The sequence below is a fragment of the Phoxinus phoxinus genome (genome assembly GCF_949152265.1).
Source record: "Phoxinus phoxinus genome assembly, chromosome: 23".
NCBI classification, from domain to species: domain Eukaryota; kingdom Metazoa; phylum Chordata; class Actinopteri; order Cypriniformes; family Leuciscidae; genus Phoxinus; species Phoxinus phoxinus.
This window is the reverse complement of record NC_136898.1, coordinates 12,188,306-12,206,971: the sequence shown is the minus strand read 5'-3', so window position 1 is coordinate 12,206,971 and position 18,666 is coordinate 12,188,306. Positions and strand designations below refer to the sequence as shown.

General features: G+C 38.3%; 1 protein-coding gene across 1 annotated transcript in view; it reads right to left on the bottom strand.

Moving 5' to 3' along the window:
- med13a (mediator complex subunit 13a) overlaps window positions 1–18,666 on the bottom strand; it is an 83,668-nt gene that overhangs the window by 48,042 nt on the left and 16,960 nt on the right. The window contains exon 3 of the mRNA XM_079600762.1: window positions 9,678–9,846. Within this exon, the coding sequence (XP_079456888.1) occupies window positions 9,678–9,846 (169 nt within the window). The remainder of the gene's footprint in view (window positions 1–9,677; window positions 9,847–18,666) is intronic.

The following is an 18,666-nucleotide window of genomic DNA, read 5'->3' as shown; positions in this document are numbered from 1 at the left end:
CAGAGTGTGCTCAATAACAGCATGCTCCTAAAGTTCTCTATTCAGCGGCAGACAGAACAATCAGTGTGTGCATCACTGACCAGACCCAAAACAAAAAATGTGACCTGTAACCACTGTTCCTGCTCGAGTTCACACCAGTCCAAAATTAACACTCAACAAATGAAAATAAAAAGTTGTCTTTGGAAATGAAAAAATAAACAGAGCGACACTTATTGGAACTTCGTCTTCAGACAACTTATCCCTTAGTGGCCAATTCATCATCAGAGGTTTAACTAAGATTAATACTATTTCGCCTTCCCATTTTTGAGACCGAGCTTAACCAAGGGACTTTATGTACTTTATGGTTGTATGATTCTGCAAGTGGCCATGCTTTTTGTCACAAATATGAAATGAAAAAACTTTTTTTTTTAAATACATAGTTCAAAAGTGTAGGGTCAGCAAAATATTTTTTTTAAGAAAGCTATACTTCAGAAATTATGTTAAATTGATCAAGTGACAGTAAAGACATTTATGTTACAAAATATTTATATTTCAAATAAATGTTGTTCTGTTGAACTCCGCATATTAGAATGATTTCTGAAGGATCATATGACACTGAAGACTGGAGTTATGGCTGCTGAAAATTCTTAATTTTGTAATTTTTTTAATTGTAATAATATTTCACAATATTGCTGTTTGTAGTATATGTTTGATCAAAAAACGTGCAGCATTGGTGAGCAAAGATAACATATGACGTAAACATAAAACAAATGTTACCGACACCAAACTTTTGAATAGCAGTGTATTTTTAACAAACATAACTGCAAAACAGTTTTATGGTCCCTGCATCAGTCAACCGATGACAAAAATAGAACTCAGGACACCAGCTACTCCTGATGACACTAGCTAATTATGATGACCACGGATTTCATCTAAAAAGCAAGAAAGGAAGAAAAGAAGCAGCTAACCGGTTTAGAGGGGAAAATTAGCAGAATGAAAAAGAGCATTAGCAACAAACAAAACATTAAGAACAGCTTGTGGTGAGATAAACAGCATGAGAAAAAAACGGACAAAAAAAAAGAGGGGTAACATTCCACAGTTGTTGTAGTGTTGAGCTGTTACTGACTTCCTGAAAGCAGTGGCTCTGGTCAGGGCGTAGCAAACTCCTACTAACAAAACCCACAAACACACTTCACATCTCAATTCAACGACTTTACACATGCAGCACACCCAGGCACAGGCAAGCAGGTGTGCAAGCGGCCCTGTGGCCAAGTCATCTGAAACGCCTCTCTGTCGAACCATCCAACATAATTCACATTTAACCGTCTTATGCAGAATGCTCAAAGAGCTACAGGAGAAATCCTGCTTCAGTCATGCGAGTGTGTTGATATTGTTAACTAATACTAAAACTATTTAACTATTTTCTTAATTAAAATAATAATAAAATATAAATTGTAACGAGGATAGATGTTATGGGAAGGAGGAGGCGGGAACCAGCGAACATTAAAATATTTTAATAACAAAATAAACAAATACAAAAATGAAAGTATAAGCCAGCAGCCCCTCACGGACGACTGCTGGCCACACAAAACAGAAACCTCTCTCAATCTAAACTGTCGTCGCTCCTCCTTTTATGCTTCCGCTCCTCCGTGAGCGATACGATACCGGTGCGTCACGCAAGTGTCGCTCATAATCACGCTACTGGCCTCGCACTGTCCTGCTCGCCACATAAATATTAGATTAAATACTTGCCTATTAGATTAAATGTTGCTTTGACAACTAAATGAATAATAATTTTAATACTCCAATTCAAACTATTTAAAAATTAAATGGAAATATTTAAAAAACGAATAAGTTACAAGTTACTAAAACAAATGAAAATATAAACAATAAACACTATAATATAATACTAAAATAATACTGGAGTTTAAACAAATGTAAAACAAGAGAGATGATGTAAAGACTGTCAGAACAAACATAAAAAATTCACACATTTACATATTCATATTTTTAATTTTGGATTAACTATTCCTCTAACATGTCACATGTGTCTAAACCACATGACTGTCTGTCTTCCGTCACCTGACCAATAGCAGTAGCAAGATCAGGTGATCAACTGAAGGAACATGTCGTTACACAGCCTCTCTCCAAACCAAACCCCTGGAAGACATCAGCCACTGTATTGAAGTGCATTACTAACAGCAATGAGTTTACCACAAATAGAGAACTGAGACTCTCTGAAATACCTTCAGATTAAAGCAGTCGACCACAGAGCAATGGCAGTTAACACACAAACATACACGGTCTATTGCATCCATCAAAAGATCCTGCAAACAAAGCCTTTACACACACACACACACACACACACACAGAGGACATCCTCTCACTCATTCATAATGTGTGGCCTTTAAACGAAGCGCATAGAGTCAATAACAGAACTTAAAAAGCCTCTAGATTAGACAAGAGCTCATATTCTGCATGCTTTAAATGTTTGCCTCATAATAACAGCTGAACAAACCCGGCTAGACGTTTTTCAAACAAAACATTAGTTAGTCAACAGTCACTTATGCTAATTAAATGTTTATTGATCTTATGTAACAGGCTTTCACTAAATACAAAGTCAATGTTCTCACTAAAACAGGACCTGATTGGCTCCGAGCCACAGAGACTCTCAATCTTGACAAAGATTATCACAACAGCCACACAGGGATGGGTTTTGAATTATGCTTTAATGCAATTTTTTAAATATATAAAACTAATAAACAGAAAACAATTAATAGCGGTGCTCCCTAGAGACTGTATTTCAAAAAGTGAAGAGAGTAATTTCTAAGCTACAAGAATCAAGACTTTTTTTAAAAACTATGATGTAGACTGCTTTTAAAGAGCAATATGTACAGGTGCTCGTTTTCTTTGTACATGTAAGCTGATGTAGATCTGCTTCTTGAGCAAACAAACCCCTTCAAAATGAGCCATTACACCCTGTCTTCCTCAATATACGACCAATAAATTCCATCATCAAAATAAAACTTTATAGGAAAAGGGACTTTCCTTAATAAACATGCTTTTTGAAAATAGGGGGAGGTGCCAGACCGGAGACCAGACACCTTGGAACATCTCCACAGATTGTAAATCTATTCACTACAGACACCCTCCACACACACTCCTTAGAGCAAAGAAAGGAGCTTCTGATTAAGTCAATTTACGGGGTCAAGGTTGCAGTGAGCATCGGAGGAGAGGAAGAGAAGATAGAGGAGAATGTAGAGATAAGAAATACCTGAATAAAAATGGAAAACGAGTGAAATTTCAGCATTCACCATTGATATCTATGACCAGTGTGTAGTGTCAGTAAGTGTGTGAGTGGAGAACAGGAATGGGAAGTGAGAGAGTAGGAGTTCTGGAATGTCAGGAATCTCACATCAGTCTCTTGGATCTGAGCTCTGAAAGCAGCAGAGAGGAGCTGGGAGCTGTAGCCTGGGCAGGGTTCTAAATTTACAGCAATCTTCTGGACCCACCCTGAATGATCCAGATTTACTACAGTGTGTTTATCTGAAGCTGTCCAGGAGTGAAGTGTAGAAAAATGGTTATCAGACGATATAATGATGTAATCTGGACATGCCTTTGAACTTGAACATGAAACAAGGACTAAATGTGTGCGCACACATGAGATCTACGGTTCCTTTCTCATCCAAATTGCAACAACATAGAAGGCAGAACCTGAGACAAAGTGCAGATTTTTTTTTCCTGCACTAATTTTTGGGGAAAATCTCCAGAATGATGTTCAATGTGGTAAAAATATGTTCAACTGAGCACTAAAAACTGACTGGTAGCTAAATTAAATTGTAATAATAAACGAGTATTATTTGGGGGACTGGATTAATTTAACTTAGCAAATGACAGATGCCCCAATTCTGCAGAAAGATTCTGTGTGGGTCTGGTCATGACTGAGACAAAGAAACAAGGGACCTGGTGTGGAGAAATTCATCCTTTTAACAGTATAGATACAGCAAGTTCATTCATAATAGATAAACACACCAGATCACATGCCGCTTAGCTCTCTGTGGAATCCCGTTGCTGCATCTGCTGGTGTGTGTGAATGCTTTGTGACAGTTGTGTGCAAACCCCTATAAAACATCCTAGCATGTTGTTTGTCATAGATGTGCATCTCAAGGGAGACCATGCATGCATTTCTGCATGCAAATGATTTTGTGCCTATGCAAGCGCATGATTTTATTACATGAGACTTCTGTGGGCGTGTACAGATGTTCAGAAATGTCTGTGGTTTCAAGCAGGTAGGTATCGTGATGGATATATTCAGAGCTGCAGCCGCAGTCTGTCTCCTCCGCTGCCTTGCTAAGCAAATAGAAAAATCACAGACGCATCTTTAATACCCTTTACAGTATGACTGCGACATTACACCACAATAATTGTTGAGTAACGTGCAGTGACGTGCAGGGAATGCATCATGTTCTGCACTGGCTCACGCATCACCCGGCTCCCCTGCGAGCAACTGCCCATAAAAGAACACACTGGATCTGTGGATTAGCCATGGTAACAGATCTGCTGCTCACACCCACCATGAGAGAGAGAAAGAGAGTGCGCACGATCACAGCTCTGACCTGTATGAAGGATGATGTAAGCAGCTAAAACACATCGGGTTTGGTTACAGAGCAGCACCGTGTGACAACACAGCCAGCCAATGGGAGAACCGCCTAGTGACTGAGCATAGTTACACAAACACACACACCAACTACACAGAGCTAAATATGGCTGGAGTGTGTTAGCCATTTCAAAATAAATAAATAAAAAATCTAATAAAACAAAACAAGTTCCCTGGCATTCCTCGGAGCCTAGCTTCCACACAGATCCTCTAATTATAGAGAAACCACAAGACACTTTTGCTCATATGCAAGACAACACAGCACAGAAGAGAACAGGAAGGGTTTGGGTCTATTCACAAGCTGGAATTTTTTTTTTCAACCTGCGGGGGGGGGGGGGGGGGGGGTTTGGGGAGAGAGAGAGAGAGAGAGAGAGAGAGAGAGAGAGAGAGAGAGAGAGAGAGAGAGAGAGAGAGAGAGAGAGAGAGAGAGAGAGAGAGAGAGAGAGAGAGAGAGAGAGAGAGAGAGAGAGAGAGAGAGAGAGAGAGAGAGAGAGAGAGAGAGAGAGAGAGAGGAAGCCAGTGGCGCTGCAGAGGCTGTCTGTGTTTTCCGTGCGGAAGGATTTAGAGGGCGGGCGTCAGGATAAGCAAAGGTGGGGACAATACAGACCTGAAGTCTAACAGGTTTACTGAGGTAATCCCTCAAAAGAGAATACAAGTGTGTATATGTGTGTGCTGCGAGTTTGGATCCACTCCTTAAACACACTTTACCTAATCTAAACAGTCAGTGCACAGAGATTAAAAAAATACAATGCAAAATATCAAAATACAGTAAAAATTGTAATTTTTTGAACTTTTTTTCACTTCCTGTGATTACTTCCTTTAATGGAAAAGTTGCCATAACTCCAGTCTTCAGTAGGGATGGGTATCATACGGCTTGGTCCGGTACTATAACGGAATTCTTATCAGGTTCTTTGTGTTGATGCACTTTTGAGAGATGTTTGGACAGATTGCTCGTCTTTCTGCACTTACAAGCAAAAGTCTTGTTCCACTTGTGGCAATGAGCATTGTCTGTATCGACTCTAGTGAAGTGTAACCACACTTTTGTAGGTTTAGTTCTCTCCGGCACTGTCACTAATTAAGCAGGGCTTTCGTGTTGTGCGCGCTGAAGCGTGCGAGAGGCACAGACTCCAACGCGAGAGAGATCTCTCTTATGGATTATGAATAGGTGAAAATGCATCATAGACAAATGTCTTAATATTATAGCAATTTAGAAATGGTTGGTAAAATAAAATTTCCAAGACAATGTTTATGTAGCAATAAACAGGACATTTATTTTCTGAAATTCTCCAGAACCAAAAGCAGAACTGATTACACTGGAGCTTATTAATACTACAGTCTTTCGCAATTTAACCCCGAGGCCCGTTAAGTACTGGTTTCGGTACCCATCACTAGGCTTTAGTGTCACATGATTCTTCAGAAATCATTCTAATATCCTGATTTGCACCGGAAAAAAAAAATGTATGCACCTTTTTCAGGATTCTTTGAAGAATAGAAAGTTCAAAAGAAATTAATTTGAAAGAGAAATTATTTGTAACATTATAAATGTCAATACTGTTACATTGATCAATTTAACGAGTAGTACAAATAGAACAAAATATTTATTTCTTTAAAAAAAAAAAAAAACTTTTGAATGTAAGGGTAACATTTATAATAATTATGCCAATCATTTAATAGCTGAAGACAATCATTAGATTGGATGATACATCATGAAAAACTAATTTCTTAAAGTTCTTTAGGTTAATTGTGATTGTTAAGAACACAAGAAATGATTCTTAACAAGGGATACACTGACTAACATTTTTTTAAACACCGATTAACATTTTAGGCAATTGTTATATTCATGCTGATGTAAAACGTACATTATTTTGTCCCAAATTCAAAATATTGTTTTAATAAAATCACTCGACGCTACAAAATAATCTACTAAATAATCTAATACCGTATGATAAGTTTTGGCCAATCTGTGATGCACTGCTAGTTTTCCGTTTATGAATGGAGGCCTGTGAGGAATCAGATGTGTTTAGAGATTTTATGGCATGCAAGAACCCACAGCCATATTTGTGACAGGTGATATCCTCTAAGGGACACATGTGTGTTCTGCTATGGTGGTTCTTCAGGGACAAAATTAAACACCTGCTTGGTGGAAAAAATACACGTGTTTAAGACTTGAACACACAGCCACTCACTGAGGGATTTGGCACTAAGAGAGACACAAGCAAACTTTGTGAATCAGTGTAGCAGGCAGAAATGCTAATCACCATCCAGCCCATTACTACACAGTGTTCCTCTTCCTGTCTGTAATTTAAAAGGCTCAATGAGTACCGATTGAGAATCAGATCCCTTCAGTTCATATTATCTTGTCGTAGGGAAGCAGGGACTAAAAACTCATACAAGATGAACACTTACACACATTAAGAAGAATCAGATTTTGCAAATATGAGACATTAGGTGTCATGAAGTAAAGCGGACCACAGACCAGTGGTTGAACTCCACAGAAACTCTCGACACAAAGACATCATGCACTGCTTCGACATTAAAGGTGCAGTAGGACATCTGAGAAAAATGCTAACTTTAGCCTGATAGCAGTAAAAACGTACGTCTCACCCTCCCTGCAAATTGCCGTCCAAAGCCACGCTTCCTGAAAGCATGACCGCGCACAGCCCAGAAGACCAGAGACAATGTTACTGCAATAGATCATGTGTCATTCACCGGTGAGAAAATTATAGTACAGTTAGTAACCGTTCCAAACGTAAACAAATTCTTAAAAACGGAATTAGATGCAGCAACTTGTCAGTGTAATATTTCTTGCATGCCAGGGGTTCCTCGTTGAGTCTTGTGTTAGTTGTTTTTTGCAGCTTGCCAGCCATTCTCGCTCTGTCTGCACAGCGTACGTGATCGTGCTGATGACTTATGTCTGCGTGCCGTGAACAGCCTGCGCAGTGGTACTGTATGCAAACACACATTGGCCGACAGGGAACACGTGCTATAGGACCGTTCAGACCGAACGCAACGATTGAACGAACATTCTATGGTCCTACGCCGAGTGATTGCTTTCAGGATATGAGGAGACTTTCAACCAGCATAACAAAAAAAAATATGAGAGAATCACCTACAGCACCTTTAAAGTCCATCTTGGAATGTACACACAAGCATTCAAAAGTTTAGGGGCCATATGATTTATTATACGAAATTAATACTTATTCAACAAGGATGCATCAAATTGATCAAAAGTGAAGTTTGATAAACAATAAATTTATCAAACAATCAGGACAATATGTATCAATTTCACACAAAAACTATGCAACAATGAATTTTTCCACATTGATAATCATAATAAATATTTTTGAGCACCAAATCAGCATATTAGAATGCTTCCTTAAGCATCTTGACACTGGAGACTGGAAGACTGGAGTAATGATACTGAAAATTCACCTTTGCCATCTCAGAAATATGCAAAACATTAAAACAGAAAACAGTAGTTACAAATGATAATAATTTCACTGTTTTTACTGTATCTCTAACCCTAACGCAGCCGTGGTGAGCATTAAAGACTTTTCAAAAACATTTAAAAAAATAAAATAAAAAAATTATATATATATATATATATATATATATATATATATATATATATATATATATTTATATATATATATATATATATATATATATATATATATATATATGATGTAAACAAGAATTTTTAATGATAATGTAAACAATTTTGAACCAACATTTTTGAACGATAATGTAAACGAGAAGCAGTGTTACAAGCTCCACATCCAAATTCAACCATAACTTTGCTTCTAATATCTAATGGATGGAGTCTATACATTTTATCAGTTTACAATAAAAGAGAGGAACAAAGAGTTAAAAGTATAAAGTAAATATGCAAGACAAGTACTCAATTAATAATTAATGAGTATGTAAGCCGTGTTAAGTACGTCGAGCATGGTCGTAATCATTTGGTTTTAAATGCTAGAGGTAAAAATTTAAATATTAAAATAAATAAAAATGAATCCATAAGACTGCAGAATCTTCAACACGCCATCTAAAGGAAACTACTAATTAGAAAGAGGGAAGGAAAGTGTCTGTATGAGTGAAAAAGGGTGAGCTAAAGGAGGAAATGCGGTTGTTCCTTTTTTCTGTCACTTTACAGTGATTTGCAGACAGACAGTGCTATAAAACACAGACACAGTTAGAGCCTTAACAGATCTCAAATGAATGTGTGTTTTAACCATGTTTAACCAACACACTCTGATCTTTTAAAAATTCAGGGGCACTAGGATTAAAATATTAATTTCAGTATTAAACAATGCCTCAAATACATATCTTGCTTTGAACTTGAAGACTATCAACCTTTCCTGTGATTTGCTGTATGGGAAAAAAAAAACTATTTTGAACCTACTTGAAAGCTGTCTGGCTGTGCTAATAGAGTGTATAAATGACCTTGAGAACGATAAGAGAAGAGTGCAAATAAATGACGCTGTGAGGAGAGAACTGTGGCAGAGGGCAGAGAAAAGCCAAGCTGCTCTCTTTTTTCCACCTCTACACACGTCGTCTCAGTTTCTTATCAAAGAGCACAGATGCTGACAAGGAGAAATCCAGCGCTGGAGACAGAGCACTTGCATGCCTGCAACAAACGCGCCAAGAAGCTAATGTACACAAACACACAAGAGCGTACAGCATATATATAGATTTAGAGCGCAAGTAGCCTTGCAATTAACGATCTCTGGATACACTGAGACGGTGTGTGAATATGCATTGATAGCAAAGATATTCACGTTTTGGTGTCAGACTGGGACGGAAGTATGGTTGATTTGAGGCCACCAGGTCTAAATAATATTACTCTGTCTAGAAACATGAGCTTCAAAAACAAGATTTTTTTCTAATGTAAGGACTACAATGGATAATGCAAATTGCAAACTTGGTAGCCCACTGCACAAAAGAGTCATTTATCTCCTCAAATCTCCATCAAAGCTATTATCAAAACATGATCAAACACAAATAAAGAACATCTGAACAGAAATATAATTTTTCTTACCTCTTGTTTATGGGCTTCTCATCCTTTTCGTAGGGTTTAACGAACCATTTCCCAATGCGTACGAAACTGCGGTTCATCAGACAGCGCTCCAGCAGGTTGTGAATGGCCTTGAAGAGAAGAGTTCGACATTCATAGGACAGACCGCTTTCCCACACGCCGTCATCCTCGCCTGTGGAGAGGACAAACACACAGAGACCCGGTCAGCCTGCTGCTGTCTATAAACATCTGATGTAACGGTCGTAAGTAAAAGGAATTTGCAGAAGTGAATGACAGAACACAAACAAAAAAGAAGGCAGATCTACAACTTTTTTATACAAAGGCAAAAAGTATTCCCTATACTTCATTAATGCAATTTTTAACTGACCAGAAGAAAAACAAGATCACTCTACAATGCAGAGGCTGCATATCTGCACCATACTAAATTCATTCTGGAAGTTTCAGGTCACATCTCTCTCTTTAAGTACAGAGAAATTATGAACATTTTTATTACATAAAATTCCTGTTCCTGCAGTTTCTATCCTTTCTGAACACACCAGCTGGACTGGGCCATTTCGTAAGTCTAAAGAATCTAAAAGTCAGGTATGTTTGACAATTTCAAACAATGATTTCAAACATCAGATTTCAAACATCTTATCAATCAAATGTAAAACAATCCAGAGCTCCTGCTGATTTTAAGTCAATTAAAAGCTTGGGACATTAATTGAATTTAAAAAGAGACCTATGCACCTGCAGAAAAAAAAGAAAGAAAAAATTATTCTGAAGCTCTAGTTACTTTCAAAGCAACGCAGGATTCTGCTTGATTTTTTTTTTTTTTTTTTTGATTCAAGTTAATTAATCTGATGCACTGATTCTAGCAAATGCCATCTTGCCTTGCACAGACTAGACTTGCAGGTACGGTGTCCAACAGGGCTGTAAATCTGAGTGCTGGTTTGTTTCTGGATCACGTTCGGCAGTGGCCTCTATGCTTCAGTAATCTCATTAGGAGTCACTGCTTAAACCTGGCAGCTCTTAAGCTCCTTTCAAACATGTCTCTGTGCAGCACAGCTCCCATGAGCACCCAGAGGCTGCACGCATTACACCACCCACCCACACTTGCCCGCCCGCCCGCAGGTCTGCAGATGGATACACAACAAATCCACTTGATAAAACAGTAACAAACAGCTCAGATAGGATTCCCCAACACCGCAGACGTCTGAGACAACATAATTGCCCCAGTGTTATAAATTAGACACACATTTAGTTAAGGTGACAACACAAAAGCACTTGATCATTTGCAGGTAAAAAGAAGCTGAACATATCTTCCTAACCAATCACAACAGAGTGTTCTTATGTGCAACCCTCTTTCTGTTCATGGCATGCACTTCTGCATATTTAAAACGCAGTTACTGTACCCTGTTGCAGCTAACAACACTGCATATTTATTTGTTTTTCCTTATGACTGCACTTTAAATGCTTTGCATAAATGTTTAAATAAAAGATACTGCAGTTTGTGGCTACTTTGATCAAGCCATCAGCTATCAGTAATAGTTCTGTACACCCTAGGGGTTTAGAGCTGCACGATTAATCGTTAAAAGATTGTGATCTCATTCTCGATTCGAAACACCCACGCAATCTTATTCCTAAATGACCACGATTCTGCTATGTCTTTTATACTTATTTCACATGAACAGCGCTTCACATGAACAGCAAAAATTTTGCTGCTGACGTGTTAATGAATGACGAGTGTCCACTGGCGAGAAGCAAGCGGAGCAGAGCGAGCATTTTCAATTCATTCCCATGGAAGTTGAGCTTCTCTCTCACGCGTGAATGTAAAGCTCTAAAGGAATGAATTGAAAACACTCGCTGCGCTAGTGGACGAGAGGGTCGCCGTCATGCTTCCGATGTGACCGCTCTCATTCATTGATATGGGCAGTGACAAAACACGTGCTGGTCACACTCCGCTGACGCTTGCGATGTGAAACTGTTAAAAACAAGGACTTTGGTTAACCTTGAACAGTACCATCATCACACTAAAACATTCAAATACAAGTTTCCACTGCCGCTAATCCGGAGAGAGAAGCTGCCATGTAAATATACAATATGAAGCCGCTTCATATACAATATGAAGCCGATTCAGAAACAAAGAGTGTTTTCAACCACACATTATCGTTATTTATGGGTTTCAAACTTTTAAATAACAGGGAATAAAAGTGTACTGGGATAAAACTTTATAGTTTGGGTATAAACATGGTATGGATCAAAATAAGAGTAAATACTCTTAAATTATTTTGACACTTGTATGTATTGTATAGTTTATCGTTATGCCAGGAGGTGGCGACAAAAGGGTATTTAAAAAATAGTGTCATTGAATCATTCATTTAAATGATTCACAAACGCTGATTCATCCAATAATGAAACAAGTCTTGATGAATGAGACATCGACTCCATTCAAATAATTCAAATTTTTTATTTTGTTCAAATTAATAAATATTTTAAATAAAAATTCTGTAAATTCAGTAAATCTGAATTTATCCAGAATCATGCAGCTCTAGTTCGGTTTTTATCACGGTTTCAGAGTCACGGTTTGAGTACGGTTCGGTATGTTCAGGGGAAAAAAAGAATACTGTCAAATAAAATGAATGAGAATAGGAACAAATAATCAAACTACAAGCAACAGCATGAGTTTAGTTTAAATACAGAAAGCAACATGTGCTTTTGGTGTAAATGACTGGTCATAAAGAGTATACGGCACTCGCATTGAACAAAGTTTAGAAGAAGCCAGAATGCGTATCCACCAACAGACACATACATTAGCGTAACTCTGTCTGTTTATTTATTTTTAACAGACCATATTATACCGTGGGTGGAGAACAGCACGATTTTTTTACAGAAAACCGTTACACCCCTAGTTTACTCAGGTCTGCATTAACCATTTTACCACATTCCCACACAATCAGTGTAGAAGATTTATTGTGGGCCAAATCATAAGGTCATTCAATCAGAGTTTGTCTGCATGCAGTGAAATAAGTGCAAACTGAACGCAGCTGAAGAACTGGAAACAGGCCAGAAGGCAAATCTATAATTCGTTGATGTCTCCTGAAAAGGCAGCAAGTAGCACAATTCACTTTTAAAGGATGTCATTGATTTGACTAACAGCTTGGCAACAATGAAACACCTTGTCTTTTGTCAAAGCTGAGAGAGAGGCAGAGAATGAGAGAGAAAATTAGGTGGTTTTGGCTGTCTCATGCATCTTTTAATAGCCTAAGTACAGGGCCAGCTACTTTTCACCTGTACACAGATACACGCTCTTGACAGAATCATTCATTCAAGGTAAGAAACATTAGCCTCAGAGTCCATGAAAATCTCCCATTCATGCAACATCTTTAAAAAAAAAAAGGCAATGATCTTTTTACTTGTAGTTGCACAACAACTAATTTCATTAACGTTAAAACTTACATTCTTCAACCGACTAAATCTAATCCCGCCCCCCAGAGACAGTCTGTATACGCAATCAATTTGAAATAGACTACATAATCTATGAACAATCAAACCCCATCCTGAATGCCGCTAAAAATAGGTCAGATACATGCAACGTCCTTGCCTTGCATTTTGATCATTGTATATTAACTTGAGCGTTCACTTAAACAATGTTAGCTATTAGACACATTTATTCAAATAAACTGAACTAAAAGGCAGTGCAAGACCAAGTAGTTAAAACCTAACAGCCTGCCTATTATAAACAGATTTCCTCAAATAAAAGTTAGTCCACACAAACTAGCATGTTAAGTTATTGTTGTTCATTACCACAGCAACCACTTGCGTCAGGGTTTGAACGCACTTCTCGTGTATGAAAAAGTATCTGTACACATGATGGGCAGCAAAATCGCAAGAAAAGCTTGACATGTACTGACAACTATACATTATTTTAAGCATATTCTCTTCATTAGGATGTTGATATAGGAACTTTTCAAGTGTCAATTAAGTTTCATTCATGATGTTTCTCCTTTAATCCGATTAAAATTCCATACTGTATTGTCCCTCATAAGCGATAGTATAACAAGCCTATAAGCTTTTGTAAGAGCGCAGCACTGCAACACCACATGACCGTAACCGCAAGAGACCATCCAAAATCTCTACTGATTGACAAATTTCTAAGCTATAGGTAACACGTCCCGTGTTTTCCCAGATTGTGAGCCTGTGCGTTGGGATGGCATTAAGATGATGAAAAACCAATGAAGGCATCACTGTCACTTCCACTTTCAATAACGGCAAATCATCCGTCTAACTTTTTTATATAAACAGCTGCCGTAAAATCTACTGTTGTGTGTCAACGGCATTTCATTCCTCCTTTAAACCAAACCATCATGTTCACTATTTCTACTGCGGGGAGGAGGCACCTGGTTTCTATCAAGCGTACCCTGTGACCTTGTATCTTATGGTCTAACCACTACCCACAGAGCGCGAGACACAAAGAGAGGAAGATAGCTGACTTACAAAGACCCATGTGCTCAAAAGACTGCCAAACATACTAACACCCCTGAAAAATAAACACATTAAGCCTGGAGTTATAACTGCATAAATGATGCAGCCTCTCTACATGCTAGGAATTTCAGTTGTGACATGAGTATTGTCGGACTGTCACTGGCTGTGTTTGTTTTGTAAGGGTAAGACACTGATTTTTAGACACCGAGATAGTGGGTTTCTTTTCTAAAAAAGTTCAAGTTATCAAGGGAAATCGACTTCCGGAATCGTAACAATATAGGACACAAAACACACACACACCACCCGGTTCACACAGTCCAGCCAAGTTAATCATGGGTGGATATAAGTGAATATATGAGAGTACCTTTAGGGGGGGAAAGAAAATAAATAAATAATAATAATAATAATAATAAAAATTATTATTATTATTATTACTATTATTTAAATATGATTTATTAATAATAGTTATATTTACATTTATTATAATTCTACCAATCGAATATTTCTGTACAAAACCTATTATTGTTATTATTAATGAATAACTGCAAAGATTGAGTGAATCAAAGTAATATAAAAATATAAAATGTAAAAAATAATTACATAAACATGTAATCATTCACATCAAAATCATTCACATCAGCATTGCAAAAACTATTATATTCCACAGTGCTGTTTACACATTTACAATATAAACTGTAGATTATTGCAAATATATGAATTCCATGTGTAGAGACAATAAGAGAGATTCAGAGCTGTACCCTAACCTGACCACAACTAGGAGGCCAGAACATGCTGGTCTTTTCAGCAGTTCCCTGTATTATTCAGTACACCAGCAGTGAGTACCATATTATCATGCCTCAGACACACATGGGCTCATAATAGCAGGACAGTGAGCCCTGCCCCTTAGTGTAGAACTGCTCCCTACAGCCACAGGTTCCTATGCAGGAGTCATTAGATCAGCTGTAGGGTCATTAAACAGAGAGATTAATGTCTGCTCAACCATTGGCCCCAGGGGATTGCGCCAGACCAGGGAAGAGCCAGAGCTGCGCGCTACAAGAGCCTCTTCTCTTTCTTCCTGCTTATTTTCTCTGTTGTCTCTTTCTCTCCATCTCTCTTTATCTCCATCTTTTTTTTTAATTCTTTCTACCTCATCTTCATCCTCTGCTGTAATCCGTCTTCCCTCTCTTTCTATATGCACCTCCATTCCTTTCTCTTCTCCTTGTGCCCTTGGCTTTCCTTTCTTTCTCGCTCGCTCTCATTTGTTCCTTTTCTCTGATTTTGAGTGCAGAGCCATACAAGGACCGGAGAGCTTCAATTACTAATTAATGACTATTTCCAAAGATGACAGGAGAGCACAGTAAGAGAGAGAGAAACGCTAAGGGGAAAAAAGCATAAAGATGGAGGAAGGAGGAGGCAGGGCTACCCCTTGTCTCTGGTTTGGGGAATTAAGTACAAAAGCCAATGCATCATCAGGACAGGGTGAACTAGTCTGACCACACCATAGTTTCAGTAGCACAGACACAACACAAGCAGCAAACAGCACTTGCTGAAAATTGTAAGTGCATTTCAGAGACAGATTACTTAGGAAAATTATCAATAACGATTGCAGCCAATACCATATGGCGCTTTTCCACTGCATGGTACAGCTCGGTACAGCTCAGTACGGTTACGCTTCAGTGGGTGGGATTATAGACTGATCGTTATAGTTTACCCGCTCCTCGGCAACCAACGAGAGGAGCGTCTGCACTTCGTAAACTGACCACGATTTCTTTTTTGGAAGTTTTTTTTTTTTCTTCAAGCAAGTAGTTTAAAAACAGGTGCTACAGCGGTGGCTGTTACTGACTATTTAAATCTACCGGGTTTGGTGTCTAGTGTCGCGCAAATACAATGACGCTGGTAGTGACGATTCTGTCTGACCAATCAGTGATCTGCAGTGTTTCACGTCCCATTTTAGTATCGGTACGGTACGCTTGGAACCTCAACAGAGGTGGTACCATTTAAAGCGAGCCGTGCCGTAACGTACCGTACCATGCAGTGGAAAAGCGCCACAAAGTGAGCAGAACCGTACCATGCAGTGGAAAAGCACCACAAAGCGTGCCGTACCATGCAGTGGAAAAACGGCAATAGATACTACATCTATATGATGTCAATTCTACCAGTTCCAATATTATTATTATTTTTTTCCAAATTTTTTACAAAAAACTTTTAACACTTCTTGTGTCATTACATTCAGATACTGCATTCTTACATTTAGGGTAAGTACTTTTTTTTTTTTAAAGAAATTAATACTTTTAATCAGCAAGAATGCATTAAATTTATCACAAATGACTGTAAAGACACGGCTACAAAAAAAATCTATTTTAAATAAATGCTGCTTTTTTCATCAATGAATAAAAATTATCAGTTTCCACAAAAACGTAGTACCGTTACGTTATTTGACAGTAGTCCTTTTTCCCTGAACATAGCACATCGAAACCATGAAAACATAATAAAAACCTATAATAAAAAGAACTGCACGATTCAGGATAAATTGAGAATCACAATTTTTTTTTGTGTGTGTGTAAAATGAAGATCGCGATTCTCCCACAATTCAGGAGAAGAAGAAAAAAAACAGACAACAGTGATAAAAACCGAACTGATTCATTTCAACCTGTACACCCCTAATCAATCCCTACTAAAAATGCATATCATAAACACTGTCCAAAATAACCCAAAAACAGTTTAAACCAGGTTCCTTTAATCTAAAAACATTAAATCATTGACCTATTTCACATATCTGCAGGTCTTGACCATTAAGCCAAACACAAGCTACTTTCAAGTACAATTTAAACTGATGTTTGCAAGCACTACCAGTAAAGGTATAAAATAGATTGTTATTAACAACTGCAATTGCACATTTTAACGAAACCAAACAAGCCCTGTCATTAGAGGAATAACACACAGTCTTGCAACAAAGCCCTTAAACTAAGCCCTTAAGTCAAATGATACAACAAAATTACCAGAAAATAAAAAATACAAATCACGACCTCACAAACGGTGAGAAGAAAAAAAAGGAGCTTTGTGCGTTATGCCGGGCAGCTAACCACCAGCAGTGTAAATCAACCCAAATCTTTCTCCTTCAATAAAGCAAATGAAATAACACCAATTTCAGGTGACCTAGAAATGTCTTAACACTAAACAGAATGTGTCTGTACAAGACCCATGTTGTTTTCTGGTAGGCATCTGGCACAATGTGTGATTGTCTGATCACATTGCTTGACTGTTATGGTATCCGAAGTCTGTTTAAAACTTGAGAAGCGTTGCGGAAACAGAGGAGGGTCAGGGAAATTGAGAGGGACAACAACGCACCTTCTGAAGCAAAAGAACTTGTCTTATTTCATTTTGTATCTGACATAATTTCCTGTTGGAGGCAAAGCTCTCCAGCAATGGGTCAAAGGTCAAAGCAAGCAGAGGATTTACAAATGACATTGCTGGGATGATCTCACTCACAACCACCCCAAAGATCTTCAGACACGCAGTGATGTCAAAGAAAGGCAAAGGCAGACATCATCTCCTCCAGAGCACTCAGTTCTCTCTCTGTAGATGGGATCCAACATGTTTTCAAAGAACCTTTTCTCTGAGCAGCTCAGCTCTGTGGCCCGAGGGTTCACACTACACAGCTTGCCAGTAGAAGATTCCTGCTCTTAAATGCAAGGCGGCTCATGTGTCTGACAAACAGTTCCAGTCAAGCTGCTTGACTGGACACCACCAGTGTGCCTAAGAGTCATGGCCGACGTGACATCTGGACAAATACTTAATAAAGGATGTTCATCACAACTTGTGTCATTATGTTGGTGGGAGAGTCTCAGAGGTCAACCTGGGATTACTGCGACTGACAGGCTCTTGGTGTACTTGGCTTACTGCCCAAACTTACACTTGTATTAAAGGTGCATCATTTAATTTCTGTACTACATGGGACAATTAGTTTTACAGTGGCCCCACATAGCAAAGAGCTGAAGATTAACCAAGAATATTGTTGTCCCACTACCACATTGCCCAACTGATAAGAGCTGCCATTTCTGTTGCATATGAGAAACATCAAACGACACAAAAGTGGAACGAAACGTGCTACTCGTTTGAGGTGTGCGGTGTGGAACGTTTATTAGCTCTGAGAAATAATAGACAGCGCAAGGCAAGCTCAGAACAGGTTTACTGGCAGGATGATCACATGACACCGTTACTACACAGCGCGGGGAGATCCAGTGAGAAAGCATTTGAACTCACTGCAGAATAAATAACATTGCAGTGAGATCTAGTGTGCTGGGTATCGATTCAAATTTCAAGAATCGATTCGATTCCGATTCTCAAGATCTTGAATCGATTATCATTATTCGATTCGATTCGATCCGATCTGATCCGATCTTATATTTTTAAAATCAAAAGTTTTAACTGTTCATGAACAATCAAGTGTTTGTATTAAATTACATTCACAAACATACATTAATGTTGTAAAAATGTATTGTTCACTCAATGTATTGATGTTAGATAA